The sequence below is a fragment of the Zootoca vivipara genome, chromosome 6, assembly GCF_963506605.1.
Source record: "Zootoca vivipara chromosome 6, rZooViv1.1, whole genome shotgun sequence".
NCBI lineage: Eukaryota > Metazoa > Chordata > Lepidosauria > Squamata > Lacertidae > Zootoca > Zootoca vivipara.
The window spans coordinates 20,942,849-20,961,351 of NC_083281.1; the positions used below are offsets into that span (position 1 = coordinate 20,942,849).

Genomic DNA, 18,503 nt, shown 5'->3' on the forward strand with positions numbered 1-18,503 from the left:
GCCGGGGGGGGGGGCGGGGCGGGGAGGGAACCACATGCAACCCCTTGAGACCCTTGGGAGATAATGGCGGTAGACAAAGGTAATACAATAAAAATGATAAATGATAAAAATAAAAACTCTCCCAGTTGATTTGACTGTACGAACTGGCGTAGTGCAGTAAACAGGGTTGATAAAAGGAGTGACTCCGAAATTAATTGTTCTCCATCTGGGTGCCAGAATTGAAGTGCCCTTTGCCTGTGCCTGGAAACGCAATGAACTGCCTAATAATAGGACGGCTCTGTCAAGGCTTCTGCTATTCATACTGGAGAAAGGGATTTAAAAGAGTCTTTTCCCACGTCCTGATTGGCGCAGATCAATGGGAGGAGCTGCTGTTGCTGGGTCTTGTCACCCTTTCCTCAGTTCAAAAGCGTGCCCTCTGTTAAGGCCTATTGGCATCGAGTAAACATGAGACCTCCATTCTGGCGACATTTCGAACCTTAGCTATTGCATCGGAAGAACTGCCGCTACCTGTAAGATTCCCTGCAATTGAGGGTCATTTCCTCCACTACTCCACTGCAACACTTTCAAGCTGTTATGCTGCCACTCCTGGCTCTAAAGTAATTGAATTAGTTTGGATTTCTCTCCTTCCGGTAAAGATGACGCTGGCAGGAGAAATCTGGGCGAGGGGCGAAAGTTATGCAGATGTTCCCACGGTCCGATTGGTGCAAGTTTCCAAGGTTTCCCCATCATCATAGGGGCTAGAATCTCCGTACAGTAATCTTAAAGGATTTTTTTAAAAAAAATGGACTCTTGAGTGCTCCAGGCAGAAAGCACACATGTCTGGTTTATAGCTGTGCAGATTCCTGCACTAGAGCATTAGAATTATGAAGCCTTTATGCAGTCGTACCTTGGAAGTCTAACAGCTTAGCTCTCGAACGTTTTGGCTCCCGAACGCCGCAAACCTGGGAGTGAATGCTCTGGTTTGCGAACTATTTTTGGAAGCCAAACATCCAACAGGGCTTCCACAGCTTCCGGTTGGCTGCAGGAGCTTCCTGCCATGCTTTGGTTTCCGAACATTTTGGAAGTCGAAATGTACTTCCGGAAACAGATTCCATTCAACTTCCAAGGTACGACTGTATATACAGTTCAGCAATGTCTATACATATGTGGCATAGCTTATTCTGGTCTTGCTACTCACGAGGAGGGGCAAGGCAATAAATCCCCCACAACCCCACCTCCAAAAATATCCCATTATTCTACCACCTCAAACCACAGTCAGCTTTATGCCTTCACATAGATTTTGAGGCCGAAGCATCTACAAAAACATGCCCCCCACCCCACCCTGGTCTTTTAAAAATGCAAACCAAGAGCTTTTGTAAGCAGGATTTGTCACCCAGCTCCACACTGCGCTGCTGCAGAAATCACAGAACACACAGCCCTTCCTTTTTAAAAGGAGAAGCCCCTCAGAGATAGGTCATCCAAGGAGCTCTCAATCTAATGAGACCTCAAGGTAGAAAAGATGGGGGGAGTGGGAATCCCCCAACCCCCCAGGAGGTCCTTGCATGCTCAAATTAAAGGCGAAGAGAGTCCTAAATGACAGTCCAGCGACTTTATTGCTGAGCCATGCAAGAAAACTGCAGTAATTTGAGCACGAAGCCCTGTTGGGTCTCAGTTGCCCAAAGCCCTTTTGGGTTTGTTTGTTTTTTTCCCCTTGCTGCAAAGCAGCCTATTAGGTAGGGACTTATTACCGCTGTTATTACGCTCCCTGGTTGCGGAACATTACAATGAATTGCCCATAATTAATTCGAGGAATCGGGACACGGCGCTACCTCACAACGCAGGGATGCGCGAGCCGGGGAAAGCATTTAAGAGGCTTGGTTCAGAAATGGCCCCGAGGAAGCAATTTAAAAATGTGCAGATTCCCCTCCCGTCAGAATACTGCCAGATGCAGGCAATTTGCATCTCCAAAAATAACAGGCGGAATGAGCCAGAGTCCTACTTCCCAGTTCTGTGAAGGACAGATCAAGACCGGGGGGGGGGGGGGCAGCAGAACTCCACAGGCCTAACCAGCACCTTGCACGACATCACCCAGAATATTCTTCAGTGTGGTGGTTAGAGGGTTGGCCCAGAAGCCTAACTTAGGGGAAGGCTCTGGGCTAGATCCCTGCTTAAGTCTCAAAACTAACTGGTTGACCCCTGTCCAGGACTAACCTGCCTTATGGGGGAAAGGGCATGGAGAAAGAAGCAGCCCATTGCAAACTCAACTCCCCAAACATCCCATATACAGCCATACCTCAGAAGTCGAATGGAATCCGTTCCGGAAGTCCATTTGACTTCCAAAACATTTGGAAACCAAGGCACAGCTTCCGATTGGCTGCAGGAAGCTCCAATTGGCTGCAGGAAGCTCCTGCAGCCAATCAGAAGCCGCGTTGGACGTTCAGGTTCCAAAGAACATTCGCAAACCGGAACACTCATTTCCGGGTTTGCGGCGTTTGGGAGCCCAAAGGTTCGACTCGCAAGTCATTCACGAACCAAGGTATGACTGTAGATGCGAAGTAAGATGAGGTTAAGTTCTTTCTACCATTTAAGACATTTTTATACCATCTTCCCACTGATGTTGCCGGACTGCAACTTCCATCATCCCTCACCACTGTCTCTGTTGGCTGGAGCTGATGGGAGTTGGAGTCCAACAGCACCCCGAGGACCACAGGCTCTCCACCTCTGGCTTAAACAGGCACGGAAGCTCCTTTGGTGGGGTGTGCTCTCTCTCACCCCAGGGTAGCCTGATCAGCTGCAGGGGTCTGCAGCCTCAACAAGCATGGTTCGTAACAGGGGGTCCCACATTCGCCTTTCTGCAGATGGATTTGCCCTTACCCAGTACGACCAGGTTGGTGATGCCGTTTTCGTTGCCCGAGGGGTACGCAGCGAACTCGCAGGCATAGGTGCCCTCATCGGCCATGCGCAGGGGGCCGATGATCAGCGTAGCGTCCTCCAGGGTCTGGGTCCTGAAGCGGATCCGCCCGCGCTCCGTCTCCAATGGGTAGCTGGGCTTGTGGTCCGGGTGGAAGACGGCCACATTCTGCTTCCTGCCCGCGGCTTCCTTCATCCAGGTGACCTGGCTGACCTTGATCTCGGTGCCCATCGACACAAACGTGCACGGCAGGGTGACTTCCTGCCCCAGGTAGCCCGTGACCTCATCCAGGACTTTCACCCTCTGGGCGATGGCGCCTGAAAGAAAGGAAACAGCTAGTTGAGTAATGGGCCCAGTCACAGTTTTAAAGCAGGCTGGCGAACATCCCCTTGCCTTGATAGTCTCTTTGCTCCTCCCTCTTCATACCTCTTTGGGTTCTGGGAGACCAGTGGGGGAAAGGAGCTAGTTGCAGCAGGACGACTCATCTATGCCTCTTGGCTCCCACTCCTTTCCAGCCTTCACTTCAGCCTCTAATTCTGGACTGCTCTCTGCCACAGACTCTTCCTGCTCACTAAGCCCTGTTACCTCTTCAGCTTCTGACACCTCCTCTTCCCTGTCTTCTCCCTCTGACCACTCAGCGTCGTCCCACCACCACTCCCCAGGCTCTGAGCCTTTTTCCCTTGGGGGTTCCCTAGCTGGGGGCTCCCACCACTCTCTTGCCTCCTGCCAATCCATGAGACCTTCGGGTATAGGACGGTATAGAAATAAAATTAATAAATAAATAAAAATAGCATGGTAACGAATGAGAACTGAAGATGCTGGAGCCCAGTGTGCATATGAGACAGAAATTCTGTTAGTAAGCAGATCTTGAACTCAGATCAAGTAGTGTCCGGCCAGCTGTGGAAGGAGCTGCAATCTCCCCACAAGTATCAAGCTTGCAGCTTGGGGTAGGGGGAGTTTCTCTTGGATCCAGTTCTGTCATTGGAAGCCCAAGTCGCCATCTAGCTGCCCAGCTACAACCCTATCTGGAAACAGATAACCCGGCTTGCATACCTTTCAAATGTTTTAAGTGTCTGCTCACATGCACTGTCTAGTTACAGCTTTGTTAGGCAGGGATGGGGAACCAGATATTGCTAGAAGTCCAACTCCCATCAGCACCCGCCAGCATGGCCCATGGGTGAGGGATGATTGGCCTTGGGAGTCCAGCAACTCCTGTAGACTCACAGGTTTCCCCGTCTTTGCACGGTTATTCCCTCTGCTGCAGAGAGTGGCCACTTGGGCTGAGAGCAGGCAGCCTCGCCTAACGCCTCCTTGGTGAGTGACTAGCGGAGGCACGAGATTCGAACCGGGGGTTTCCTCGCCATCTGGGAAGCATGCGAAAATTGACAATGCAATAAAGGAAGCCCAACGTCTTCCTGCCATTATCTAGAGGGGAAGGAGAAGTGGTGATGCAGATTTCAGGCGGTCCCCGGGAAGGGGGAGCAGCAAGCTGATCGGCAAACAGATGGGAGGAGAAACCGCGGCATCTGCAGACCGGCTTGTGGTTCAGCCTACAGTGAAATACTGCTCATCATGCGTAACAAGCAGAGCTCGGTGGCAAAGAGATGGAGAAAAAGAGCAAATGTGGTATCAGGTGCAGGATTCAGCTTCAAGGATTCCAAGCCTTCGTTTGAAGTGATAAAAGAGGCCTCATGGCTGCAAGACAGAGCCTGGGAGCATGTGGGCCGTGCCTGTGAAAAAGCCTCAGAAGGGGGTGGGGGTGAGCATAATTTTTGGGGAGAGGAATTGGATTTTAGCTCCTTTCCCCTTTCCACAAAGTAAAATTATACAAGGGGGAAATTCCAAGTTTGGCTGGTTCGTGTACTTTGGACCAGCTTCCCCCAATGTGGTGCCCTCCTGGGTTTTTTTTGGACCGCAACTCCCACCAGCAGGGTATAATTATTATTTTTTAAAAGATACAGCAAAACAGAACAAAAAAATTCTGCTCCAAGAGAATCTGGATTCTGCAATCTGTCTCAGGTAGCCTATCCCAACCTGATGACCTCCTTGCGTTTTGGACTACAACTCCCACCAGCCCCAGCTGGAGAGGAGGAAAGGCAGGAGACAGAGATGAGGCCGGCTGCTGGAAAATCTAGGGAGTCTCCCCCTCCTGCTGCTATCAGCTCACCTCCCTCTGGTCTCCCAGAACACACAGAGAAATGAAAAGAGCAGAGGAGAGATTGGTGGCACACAGACACGGTCTCAGATTGTTGGGGGGGGGAACCCTGGGGAGGAGAAGACTTAGGCAGTCGTGGGAAGGCAAGGACCTTCAGTCCTCGCAACTGCCTCCTTGGGGCAAGACCTCCGGAGAAGAGCTCTAGGCCTGTGCCTTTTGGTTTCTCTGAATAAAGAGTTAAACTTCACTGACACCTGATTCCAACTTTTGACACTAACTCCAGGTTTGTCCTCATCATCAGAGGAGGTGAATTGCTCAAGAGGGCATGGAGGCCATTATATCGCCTCTGGTCGCATTCAGTGCTAACGCAAGGCATGCCACAGCGTGGCTCAGCATCTCAGGCCCACGTGACAAGAGGCCCACACCAAACAGCTGCCACATCCACCCAAGCAACACAAAAGCACTTTGTACGCTGCATAGAATATCGGTGAGCAATATCTGACAGCCACTTCTTAATCATGGGGTTGCAATGGAAAGCCAGCCAGGCCGGGTGGACTTCTCGTCCTTCCAGAAAGTGCTGCAGCTGCCTCTGGCAGAACCACACACACTGCCCATTCCCTGCCTAGGGTAATGTGCGGGAAATGGGCCAACATTTTGCCCAGCTTGAGAGTTCTTCGCACTCAAAAAGGCTCATTTCCTGGCCGCAAGTCCTGAGGTAGCATTATTATCAATCTACGATGGGGTGGAAGGTTCGCAGGCTACGAATGACTTGCTCACAAATTTATCGACAGCTGCACAAATTATGATAGCTAGGAAGTGGAAGCGGCAAATGGAATATAAAATGGAAGAATGATATAAAGAGATGTGGGGTATGAGCTATTAGCGATAATTTAACATGTGCCATTAAGGTAAGATGGGGGATATGCAGGAGAAATGATTTTGAGGAGATATGGGAGGTATTTGTAGAATTTGAACTCCTAAAACGGAAAAGGGGTCAAACCATCGCAAGAGGTGTTGAAATTTTGGGAGTTTGGGTAGTTACAATGGAATGGTCTCGGTGGTGGGGTGCACATATTTATTCTTATTTATTTATGATTATTGCTTTGTAAAAAAAAAAAGAGGCTCATTTCACAACCATCTAGGTTTGCATGCCAAACGCACAGATTCCTTTACCTGAAAATTAATGTTATAGAGAGAGGAGGGGGAGGATGAGACTGTGCTGATAACATCACTACAAGCATTAGACACTGAAGAGGTAATCGCAACAAACACTCTTAAAAGCACTATTGTTCTTTCCAGGAATGGAAATATCCTAACCTTGCCAAGAATCCTGTCCCATCCTCCCTTTAGAACGGGGTTGCTCAAGTCTCCAAGAGGCTAATTTATTAAGCAGCAGCCTGGCTCTTGGCAGAGGAAGGATAGGATAGAGATACTTTTTTTTTTAATAAAAAAATAAAGTCTCTCAAACTTTCTCCAACACAGCCAGGGGAGGTTATAAATAAATAAGCAGATAAAACAAGTTTGACAACAGTATCTAAACAAATGCAATATTCTTGCTGCTATATACAACCTTTAAGTCAGGGATGGTGAACCTGTGGCCCTACAGATCCTGCCATATATAAGGGAACAGGGCCTTATCTGTGATGGCTCCCTATTTGTGGAATGCTCTCCCCAGAGAGGCTCGCCTGGCGCCATCACTACATCCTTAGGCACCAGGCAAAAACATTCCTCTTTGCCCACAACTTTGGCCATTAAACAATCTATGGGCTTTTAAATGTGGGGGGAGTGTTAGTATGATCCCCGCCCCTGTGGAACATCATCTGGTGGGGTGCATGTGGTTGGGAAGATTAAAAAAAACCTTCAACAGATCTGTCCCCCCCCATTGAACATTTCCAAGGAATGTTCATAAAAATCCCAATTTGTACTGTAGTTGGCATCCATCTGTCTTAACAGACAATGGAGTGCACCTCCGAGGGTGAAGACAAATTGCTGCATTAGTAGCACTGGAGTGACCTCCCTGGGGCGAAAGCCTGGGCAGTGTGCATGGAGGTCCTGGGCTGCCCAGACGACAAGACCCGCCCCCAGTGCCTCAATGCACACCCATGATTGGACAAAACGAGATCCTCCCACAACACACTGCTCCAATACAGGTTCAAAAAGCAGAAACACTGCAGACCAAGGTTCGGCAACCTGCATCCCTTCTGGACATGGTTGGAGTCCAACTTCCACAATCCTTGACCAATGAGAGTTGGTGGTTCCCCACCCCCACTCTTTCCTTCCTTCCTTCCAATCGTAGCCGAGTAGGATGCTTCTGAAAGAAGGGGCAACTCTAAACCATTGCAAAACTAGCAAAAGGGGCTTGCTTCTGTTCTCAGCGCTGAAGTGGTGCTGCTGAATCACTGACTGTCAGATTCAGGTTAGCAGGAACCTTTTGAGAATCACAGGCTGTCCAAGCACCACTCGGCAGACGAGGATCTCTTCCGACGGGCAGGCCATGAATAAGTAAAAGGAGGAGAGTGTGCAGTTTGCAAAGTGCTGCCACACTCTGCCCCTGGAGGGTGAAGCACACTCAAGACACACACAGGCCAAACAAGATGAAGATGCATGCAGAGAGGGGACTCTTAGCACTAGCATTTGGGCTGCCTGGGTTACAATAGCAAATCGAGACATGCTCCATTTAACACACACTCCTGCGCCCATTTTGTTCAATGCACTCACTGGCTAAATGGCGAAAATGGATGCTTCCCCCAGGATGCAGTCACCAGAGAGAGAGAGAGAGAGAGAGAAATATAAGCAAACTTAGAGACCCTTAAGGTAGCAATGTGTGCTTCAGCCCTCTGCACCCCAGGAGTGCTGCGTAGAGGTGTATGAATGTGAACTTTGCACTAATTCACCAAAAAAGCTAAACATCTGCATCAAGAGCACCTGTTGCAAAAGAACCAACTCCAGCGATCTCACCAAAAGCCATGCACAACAAAATGAAGTTTGCATCTTGCTGTTCATGTTTTGATTCTGCTTTTGGAGCGAAAAAGCTATACAGTGGTACCTTGGTTCTCGAACTTAATCCGTTCTGGGAGGCTGTTCGACTCCTGAAATAGTTCGGAAAAAACCAAGGCACGGCTTCTGATCAGCTGCAGGAGCTTCCTGCATTCAAGCAGAAGCTGCGTCGGACGTTTGGCTTCTGAAAAACGTTTGCAAACCAGAATACTTACTTCCAGGTTTGCGGCGTTCAGGAGCTGCTTTGTTTGGGAGTCAAGCCATTCGAGTACCATGGTACCACTGTACAAGGCTTTGAATTCCTGGAAACACACACACACCTCACGAAATGTCCCAACTGTCAGACTGGGCGATATTTGGTTTTCAACACTGCGACATATCACCAGCTAAACATCACAATATACCGATATATCACAATGCCTGAAATAAAGATGGAGCTATGTAGAAGCATTGGCTGACTTCACGGTTCCCCCCCCCCATTGTGATTTTTGCATAGCACACACATCATGATTTGTGATATATTGCCAGGTCGAAAAATTAGCAAACTGATATTACAATACAGTACGGACTTGAAACTGGTTTTTGGACAACCTATTGATACATCGCCCAGACCCACCCAACACATCTGTTAAGTGGCAAGTAGCTTCCACCCGGAAGGCGTCCACACACTTTCAAAACGCAGCATGTGCACACACACACCCCACAGCCACAGGGACTAGAAACTTTAAAAAATAATAATGAAGCAGAGTTAAAGAATACCAAGTTCATCATCAGGTGCCAAAACCCAGCTTTGGCAGGTGACATGGGATCAACACAGCCCTGCTTATTCCCTTTCTAGGCACACAGCTCTCCCAACCTAAAACAAATCCCATAAGACTAGCTACCCTTGAATTACTCAGCAACAGCACCTTTTGTCTCAAAAGAGTGAGATGAGCTATTCCAGGGAGGCTTGGGAGAAGAGATCCAGGCTGCATTCGCAGTAATAATAGAAGCACTTAGTATTTACATTGCTCAAAGCACTTTGTATATATTATTATCTCCATAATCCTCACAATAAGCCTGTAGATAATACTGACCTATCATCCCCATATTGCAGTTGGGAGGGAGTGGGGGGGGGGAGGACACCAAGGACCAGAAATGGCAGTTTCCCTAAGGTTACCCAGAGAGAGTTCATGGCCAGGCTGAGATTTCAACCGGGGACCTCCAGCTCATAACCATTATGGCTCCAACTAATGCTTAGCTTAGGTGTGCTTCGCGTTATTGTTTATGAAAGGATTTGGCTGGGATGCTTTATGTGCTTCCTTAATAATATACTGGCAGGGATGAAGTGCAACTCAACAGTTTGCACCTGCTGCCCGCAAATGCTAAAATACCCATTTTTATAAGCTTCACCTGCTGCCACGGCCACTGGCCCCCCACCCCACATGCCCAGCCAGTGGACACCACTTCTTTCTCTGCCCCCCACAAAAGACCATAAGCAGCGACGGGCCAGATGGAGAGTGTCTGGCTACATCACAACAGCATGGCACACATTGCAGAATAAAGGTGGAGGGGGGTGGGAAGAGTTAAGGTGACCCAGTTTTAGGGCAATCTAAAACAGGGGTGGGGCCTGTGCCACATAATGGCCATATTCACATCAGGCAACAGTTTTGGGAGGGACCGTTTCAGAGCAGCAAACTGTTTGGTGTGTTATGTTTTCTGCCTCAAGACGTCAAAATGTCTTAAGCTATCGCACACTGGCAGGATTAAGCAAGGGTATCAGATGGATAGTTCGAACCAGTGTTAGAAACTCACAGCACTATTATTATTATTTAGAAAAAGAGGGGCCGGAGATCACTAGGAATGGCTTCCCTGTTCTCTTATATAAAGGCAGGGGTGCCCACCTGAAAGGTGCCGGAACAGAGTTCTGTTGACTTCCGGCTGAAAATAAGCCCTGGAAACTCATAGATATATAAGGTAATTGCTAAAGGGCACCATCATTGCTGAACATGGCACCCTAAACGTAGGTTATGGTGCTTACGCAACATTTCCCCCCCCTCCCAAGCAAGGTTTATTCTTATTAATTTCATTTCTATACCGCTTAACATTTTAAAGGGGGAAAAAATCTCAAAGCAGCTCACAACACCTTAAAACATCAAATAAAACAATCCAGAATAAAACAAATTCAAGCTTCAAGGAAAATATTTCAGATCCTTCTTTAAGTGACATGTTGCTTTCTCCCTATTTATTTAACTACTTAGTTTACAGAGCTGCCCCATAGCAAAAGGACTCTAGGAAGGCAGTGTGGGCTAGTGGTTAGAGTGTCAGGCTCGGACCTGGGAGATCAGGGTTCAAATCCCCACTCAGTCCTGACGCTCATGGGGTGACCTTGGAGTCAGTCACAGCCTCTTAACCTACCTCCCAGGGTCATTGTGGGGATTAACCGAGGAAGGGGGCCTGAATCATGTGCTTCTTGGGAGACAAAGGTGGGATACAAATGCAATAAATGAGCTCTTCTGCTGAGCTGCTTAAGAAAGCCGGAGGGGGCCAGCCAGATGGAGATATCCGTGGCCAGCCCCGCACACCGAGAGGTCTCCACGTGGTCGCAATTGGACCCGTGCCAGTCGCAAAATGCGCCTGGCTAATTTCTAACACTGCTCCCAATACCTAATAGAGCAGCATGTACCAGAAGGATTACAAAGTCATCCCCTCCCTCTCAGAATCGGTGTTGTGTGTCCTTGAAATCCAAGCCTTCCACATGTGCAGGACTCTGCCCGTCTCGGAGGCTGCCTCCTGGGGAACTTTGCTTACATCTTGTACTACAACTTCCCACGTGGCTCAGGTATGTGCAACACACATCCCGTTTTTGACCGTGGGGCGGGGAGGACAAGCAACAAGGAAGTGTTCGCCCCAGAGGCGGCACGAGATGCATGTGTTGGAGAAGGGGAGTTGGGTATGGAACATTTCAACTAATAAGCTCTTCACACTTCACAGCCCAGCAGAAACAGGTTAAGGAAGCTATTTCCCACTCGTGCGGCTGTTATTAATCCCCCATTGCTTCCCTTCTAAAAGCAGGCTGCAACCGGAACCCCACAGTCCTGGGTCCAAAAGCCATCCATCTCCCCACAGGCTGCCAGCCAAAAGATTTCAGCTCCATTTTGTGCCAAGGGATGAGGAGGCGCATAGAGCCCCTGTTGACAAAAGCTGCCGGCGCGGTACATTTGCCAGGGTCATATTTTATCAGTTTAGAACAATGGTTCACATTATGGAGCTTTGTTACAAAGCAGCCTGGATGGAGGGAGAGGCAAGATGAAAAGCAGGACATGGAACAGTTCACAGCCACACCGACTGGGGCAGGGGACGGGTTACAGCACCAGAACCTGCCGGCCGGAACCCGAGCCTCAGCAAAAAAATAAGGCACAAATTAGGACGAAGCAAGAGAACCTGGTTTTTCCATTTTAGCTGAAAGATAGTGGCTGGGATCCAGGGAGCTACTTGAAAAAAGTCGCCGAGTTTCAAAAACAGATGACAGCAGCTACTCTGCTAAAAGAGAGAGAAAGTTTTGAAAGTCCTTCATCGAGCATACAAAACTGCAACAGTTCCTTCTCTCCACCTCCACCAAGGTGGCTTATTCACACATCACTTCAAAGGGAAAACTATGGTTTAAAATGTGAGCACGCAGCACTGAGATCCCAGGTGATTTTTGCTCCTCCCCCAGTCCTGCCATGCTGCGAGCCTAGCTTAGCGTTGCCTCCAACGTACTGAGAGCAGTACATGTGAAAAGGATTTAGGAGTCTTGGTAGACCACATGAGTCAACAGTGTGATGTAGCAGCTAAAAAAGCCAATGCAATTCTGGGCTTCATCAATAGGAGTATAGCATCTAGATCAAGGGAAGTAATAGTACCACCGCATTCTGCTCTGGTCAGACCTCACCTGGGGTACTGTGTCCAGTTCTCGGCACCACAGTTTAAGAAGGATACTGACAAGCTGGAACGTGTCCAGAGGAGGGCAACCAAAAAGGCCTGGAAACGATGCCTTATGAGGAACGGCTTAGGGAGCTGGGTATGTTTAGCCTGGAGAAGAGAAGGTTAAGGGGTGACATGATAGCCATGTTCAAATATATTAAAGGACGCCATATAGAGGAGGGAGAAAGGTTGTTTTCTGCTGCTCCAGAGAAGCGGAGAGGGAGCAATGGATTCAAACTACAAGAAAGAAGATTCCACCTAAACATTAGGAAGAACTTCCTGACAGTAAGAGCTGTTTGACAGTGGAACTTGCTGCCAAGGAGTGTGGTGGAGTCTCCTTCTTTGGAGGTCTTTAAGCGGAGGCTTGGCAGCCATCTGTCAGGAAGGCTTTGATGGTTTTTCCTGCTTGGCAGGGGGTTGGACTGGATGGCCCTTGTGGTCTCTTCCAACTCTATGATTCTATGATTCAAACCTGGGCTTGTGCTTGGTTTCCTTCGAACATGAGCAGCAAGCCGGGAACTAACCTTGGCTACTCCTTGTTGTTTAGTTCAGTGGGAAACAAACCATGAGCTTGGGGTTGTGGGCATAATACTAAAGGCAGGCCATAGCTTAGCTCCCAGCAGTGTAGCAGCACCTGAGATTTCACAAACAAGCACCTGGCAAGCTGAACGTTCACATTTAAGCCATAATCTGGTTTCATGGTGGTTTAAAAAATGATGTGCAAACCAGGCTCTGGCTGCCCATGCAGGATATAATGCAAGGGGAGATGTGGAAATGGGAGAGCAATGGGGATTGGGGGAAGATAAAGGATATTTGGGGGCAAGTCAGAACATACAATAGTTACTTGTGCACTCAATTATCTGCACCAGAACAGCTTGTATTGGGGGGGGGGGCTTTTTAGAGGGGAAGGCATAGAAGCAAAATACACAAGTTCAAGGCCTCATGGAACGAGGGAGGGATGTGGCAGAAAAACAGAAGCACCACAAGACCCCCCCACCCCCCAGTTTTGAAGTTCCTCTTTCCTGCATGCACATTCAGACACAGAAATTCAGGAAGCCCCATCAATCAGCGACAAGAGACAATGAACTCGGGGTCTGAAAACACCTGTACAACAGAACAGATAAGCTCAGAGGTTAACTTGCTGAGGTTCCCACAGTCTGTCTGCCCCCACCATTCAGACTGTCCTTTCTTCTTTTCTTTCTTTTTTCTTTTTTTTTAAAAAAACACACACACCTTTATTGTTCTTCTCCCTGCTACCCGCAAACCATATCAGATGGTTTCCTGTTTGGCTTAGAAGATGCTTTTCAAAGCAGAAGGAAAGAGAAGAGGGAGTGAGCACACAATGTGAAAAGCAAAGGCTTTTTTTTTATTAACCAAAAAAGGGGGGCAGGCAGAGAGAAATCAGACACACGTCAAGGACATCTTCTCTGGTGCAGCACCAGCCTCCAACATTTTAAGATGGGTGCAAACGAAAAAGGGAGGCCAATGTGACCTCCCAACTGTGTTGTGATGTATCCTATTGAGATAATTCACATAAACCCTGCTGGTCAGAGGGTGGGGTTCTGTCCAGGAAAAAAAAATCAGTTTGCATATTCAGTGCTTTGGCTGCATCTCCCAATCCAGGAAGAGTGAGTCGGAGGGAGGACAGCATTCTTTATGCATACCTACATAGGAGAAAGTCCTTAAAATAAATAAATTCAGAAGATATACATCAGGGGTTGCCAACTTCCAAGAGACTGCGATCTACTCAGAGTTAAAAACTGGCAGTGATCTACCCCCTTTTGGGGGGTTCAGGTTGAGGTTGAGCTTTTTTTTAGGAAGGAAAGCCCTGTTCTGGGGGATTCAGGGCAAACATGTAGAGCTTTTTTAGGGGAGCCAAAGTTGCTGAGCTTCTTTGGGGGGAGCCAGTGATCTACCACAGACGTCCAGTGATCTACCAGTAGATCACGATCTACCTGTTTGACATGCCTGATATACATTTTGCAGCACCCTTTAAAAAAGAAAAAGAAATCCCACCAAAAGAAATCCCTGGTTCCAGTCTCACCTCTGCCACAAACTGCATTACTTGCGGACCATTGAGATAAGCCACAGTGTTCTCACTTCCATCGCCTCATCTGCATTATGCAAATGCTGGTCTTGCACGCAGGAATTTGTAAGGATTACCGGAATAGTGCATGTAAAGCACTTTGAACACTTAAAAAAAAAAGATGGGGGGGGGAGAGCAAGTGGTACCATGGCCAACGCAAGCCTTTCTGAACGAAATCGAATCCACTCGGGTTTTACATGCAGAAGCCTTGGGAGCTAAGCATGTCCACCAGTCTTGTAGGACATGGCAACCCAACCAGATGGCAAGCAGAGCTGTATCAGCTCTTGGGCATCTGCCGCCGCCCTGCACCCCAGATGTGTGGTTGACAGTTTGCAGGTTTCAGCCCCCAGCCCAAGCAGTTAAGAGAGACTAGGGCAAGACAAGATAACATCACAAAGAGGTGGCTGCAGGAAGAAGTGTGGTGTGTGTGTGTGTGTGTGTGTGTGAAAGAGGGGGGGAAAACAGGCACGTGCAAGGTAATATGGATTCATAACCTCATAACCTTGTCAAAGATGCCCCCACGGCTAACAGTTGGCCTTAAGAATAAATAACCTTTTTAAAGTTTTATACAAATCCACATCAGAAACACGGTGGCAGATTGCACCAAGGAGAGAGAAAGAAAGAGACCAGTTTTGCTCACAGCACTGAGATAAAGGGGGAGGGAGGGAGTTGCAAAATGAAGTATTTCACACTGCTCAGACTTCCTTAGACCATATTCCCTGAACATATGTGCAGGGAGACAGAGACAAAACCCAAATTACTGAACTCCCTACCCGGCCTCGCATGGCCATGCAACCCAACGCCCAGTTTCACTCTTGCTCCTTTAAAGGTTGTTTGCCCAGCATTAAAAAAAAATGTTCCCAAGGCCTTTTGGATTAATGAGATGGTTGTGTAATTGCGTGCCAGTTCCTCTCGAACCTGACCTGCCTTTAGGATGCTGAGGCACTAACAAGCGGTTGCAGAAGCTCACAGACGGCAAAGCGGAAAAAAGGAAGGGTTGGAAGAATCGGCCTGGGGTAGGTTCTGCAGAGATGGGTCCTTCTGAACCTGGGACCTGCAAGGAAATCAACGTTGCCAGCGGTGTGAGAAACTAGCCAGGTGCGTTTTCCGACTGGCGCGGGGGTCCAATCGCGACCACATGGAGAGCTCTGGATGCCGGGTTGGTGACTGGGGAAAGCAAAAAGTCACTTAAAAGAAGGAAATGAAATAGTTTTCCTTGAATTTTAAAATTTGTTTTGTTCTGGATTGCTTCATTTGATATTCTGATGTGTTGTAAACCGCGCTGAGATTTGTTCTTTGAAATATAAAGCGGTATACAAATGAAATGAAAAAATAAAATAAATTCCACCAGGGAGAAAAACAGTGCCTAGACATTCCATTGTGGCAACCGTAACCTAGGTTTGGCAATTAGATTATATATCTGAGTTTCTAACCCTGGTTGTCAGTATACCATGTCGTCTTTCCTGGCTCACTGAGAGAGAGGTGGGCAGCCATCATTAATTTTGCAAGTCTTTTTCGTGTAAGGAAAGGAAAGGCAGTCGGCGAAGGAAGGAGTTGGGAACACCTAGAGCTCGCTGAGGTATAGCGGATGAGAGTGCCACGCCCTATGAGACAGGATGTCCTGGGTTCGAATCCCCACTCAACCACCAAGTCTGCTGCATGACCTTTGGCCGGCCACCATTTCTCAGCCTAACCTGCCACACACATTCGTGGTGGGAAACGTGGGGCGAGAGATTCCAGGTGGCCGCCACCACCGCTAAATGCCGGCTATGACTAAAGGCTTTTCCCATACGGAAAAGGCAGGGGTCAAAAATAAATATATATCAAAACAGGATTTTAGCTTAGTCACCACCACCTCTACTGCCATCTGCCTGGCTCTTTCTCTCTCATCTTTCCATCCACACTGTCCTGCCTAGCCAAGCAAGTTAAGCAGAAGGGAAGGAAGCTCTAAAAAGAGAAAGAAGGACAAACGAGAGAAAGAAAAAGGAGGCAAGAGGTCACACGCAGCACACACAGCTGCCCGACAACAGGCCTCCAATTCCCAGAATCCCCGCAGGACAGCATTGTCTGATAAACCCAGCCTTACCTCAATTTGGAGGCGCCTGTGCTGCAATTCCCCCTCCCCCCCAAAAAGCTGGCCAAGAAAGCCTCTTTACTGCCTCAGTTTTGATGGGCAGAGTCGCTCGTTGAGGGTGGGTGGGTGGAGTTTCTCCAAGGGGAAATTTGTGGCGGTGCAGTGGTTAGAGCGCCGGGCACTGGCTGACCTGCGGGACCAGGGTTCAAATCCCCACTTGGCTTCAAAGCTCATGAGGCGAGCTATGTTAGAAATGAGCCCGGCGCATTTTGCACTGGCACTAGTCCACAATTGCGACCACAATGTGGAGATCTCTGGGTGCTGGGTTGGCGACGGACATATCCATCTGTCTTGCCCCTCCGGCTTTCTTCAGCAGAAGAGCTCATTTATATCCCACCTTTATTTCCAAGAAGTACAGGATTCAGGCCCCCTTCTTCAGTTAATCCCCACAACGACTCTGTGAAGGAGCTTTAGAGGCTGTGACTGACTCCAAGGTCACATAGTGAGAGTCAGGACTGAGTGGGGATTTGAACCCTGATCTCCCAGGTCTGAGCTTGACACTCTAACCACCACCTCACACTGGCTCCCTAGAGTCCTTTTGCTATAGGGAAGCTATATAAGTTAACTAGGTAAATATATACAGGGAAAGCAAGATGGATTGTTTTATTTGATGATTTAACGTGTTGCAAACTGCTTTGACTTTTTTTATTTAAAATATAAAGCAGTATATTAACAACAACAACAACAACAACAACATCAACAACAGGGTCCCCAAACTAAGGCCCAGGGGCCGGATGTGGCCCAATCACCTTCTCAATCCGGCCCGCAGACGGTCCAGGAATCAGCATGTTTTTACATGAGTAGAATGTGTCCTTTTATTTAAAATGCATCTCTGGATTATTTGTGGGGCATAGGAATTCGTTCATTTTTTTTCCTTTTCAAAATATAGTCCGCCCCCCCCCCAAGGTCTGAAGGACGGTGGACCGGCCCCCTGCTGAAAAAGTTTGCTGACCCCTGAATAACAACAACAACAACAACAACAACAACAACATCAACAATAATAGTTATTGCAGGCCCGGGGGGGGGGGAGGCACGTAGACATTCCCTTGTGGTGACCGAAACCTTTAATCTTATTGTGATTATCTGATATATCTAAGAATCTGTGGGCGAATCACTGCCTCTCAGTCTAACCTACCACACAGGGTTGCAGTGGGGATTAAATGAGTAGGAGAACCATGTACATATCACTTTGGGCTCCTGGGAGAAAAAAGGTGGGATATAAATTCAATAAATGAAATAAAATAACACCTATGCAGCTTGGGACCAGGATACCTGAAAGATTGCCTCTCCCTTTATGTGCCCAGGCAATCACGTCTCTCTGCAGGTGAGGGCCTCCTGCAAAGGCCATCTTACCAGGAGGTCTGTTCTTGCACATTGCATGAATTCCTACCCTCTGGGATTCCTTCCCCTTGAATGTTCGACAGACTCAGTTGTCTTTTTGGCACCTGCCAAAACTGTCCTCTTTTAACAAGCCTTGGAAGCTGAGGTCTTCCCCAGTCTGCATTCTTGTAATGGAATTGTTTTTTAAAAAAGATGTCATTACTCTTTTATCGCTTGTTGTTTGCTGCCCTGGGCCACATTTGGAGAGGGAGGTTGGGATTTAAATTCAACACATAAATCAAATCTTACCACCACTACACCCCAGTGCTCTGGTGTGGCAAAGATTGACACAAGGGGGCTTTCCGAACCCAAAATCTGAAAAACAAGGTAGTTGCTGTCCTGCAAAAAAAGGGCTCTGCCACCTGAAGAGTTTGTTCCACCAGCTCCGGGGAGAAGCGGTGCTGACATGCACCATTAACTGTACTTTGGGGTTACAAGTAGGTAGCTGTGTTGGTCTGAGTCGAAACAAAATAAAAAAATTCCTTCAGTAGCACCTTAAAGACCAACTAAGTTTTTATTTTGGTATGAGCTTTCGTGTGCATGCACACTTCGTCAGATACACTGAAACAGAATCCACCAGACCCTTATGTACACCCCCACCCCACCCCACATCTCTGAAAATACATAAGGGTCTGGTGGATTCTGTTTCAGTGTATCTGACGAAGTGTGCATGCACACCAAAATAAAAACTTAGTTGGTCTTTAAGGTGCTACTGAAGGAATTTTTTTATTTTGTACTTTGGGGGTTCCTAAAACACCAGAGGCGTGTTTAAAAGAAACACCAGCAACTTCTACGCCGCTGAGGTAACTTTGGAAAAGGCCCTCTGTCAGTGCAGGTTTAAAACGGCTCCAATGGTTCAACTTGTTCAATTCTAATACTAAGAATGCTGTGCAATAAACACACACACACACATTTC

At 48.0% G+C, this 18,503-nt stretch overlaps 1 protein-coding gene across 3 annotated transcripts in view; it reads right to left on the reverse strand.

Moving 5' to 3' along the window:
• The window catches only part of NECTIN2 (nectin cell adhesion molecule 2), an 83,041-nt gene that overhangs the window by 34,746 nt on the left and 29,792 nt on the right, over positions 1 to 18,503 (reverse strand). For all 3 annotated transcript variants that reach the window (XM_035117524.2, XM_035117521.2, XM_035117523.2), the window contains exon 2: positions 2,854 to 3,207. In XM_035117524.2, coding sequence (XP_034973415.2) covers positions 2,854 to 3,207 — 354 coding nt within the window. The remainder of the gene's footprint in view (positions 1 to 2,853; positions 3,208 to 18,503) is intronic.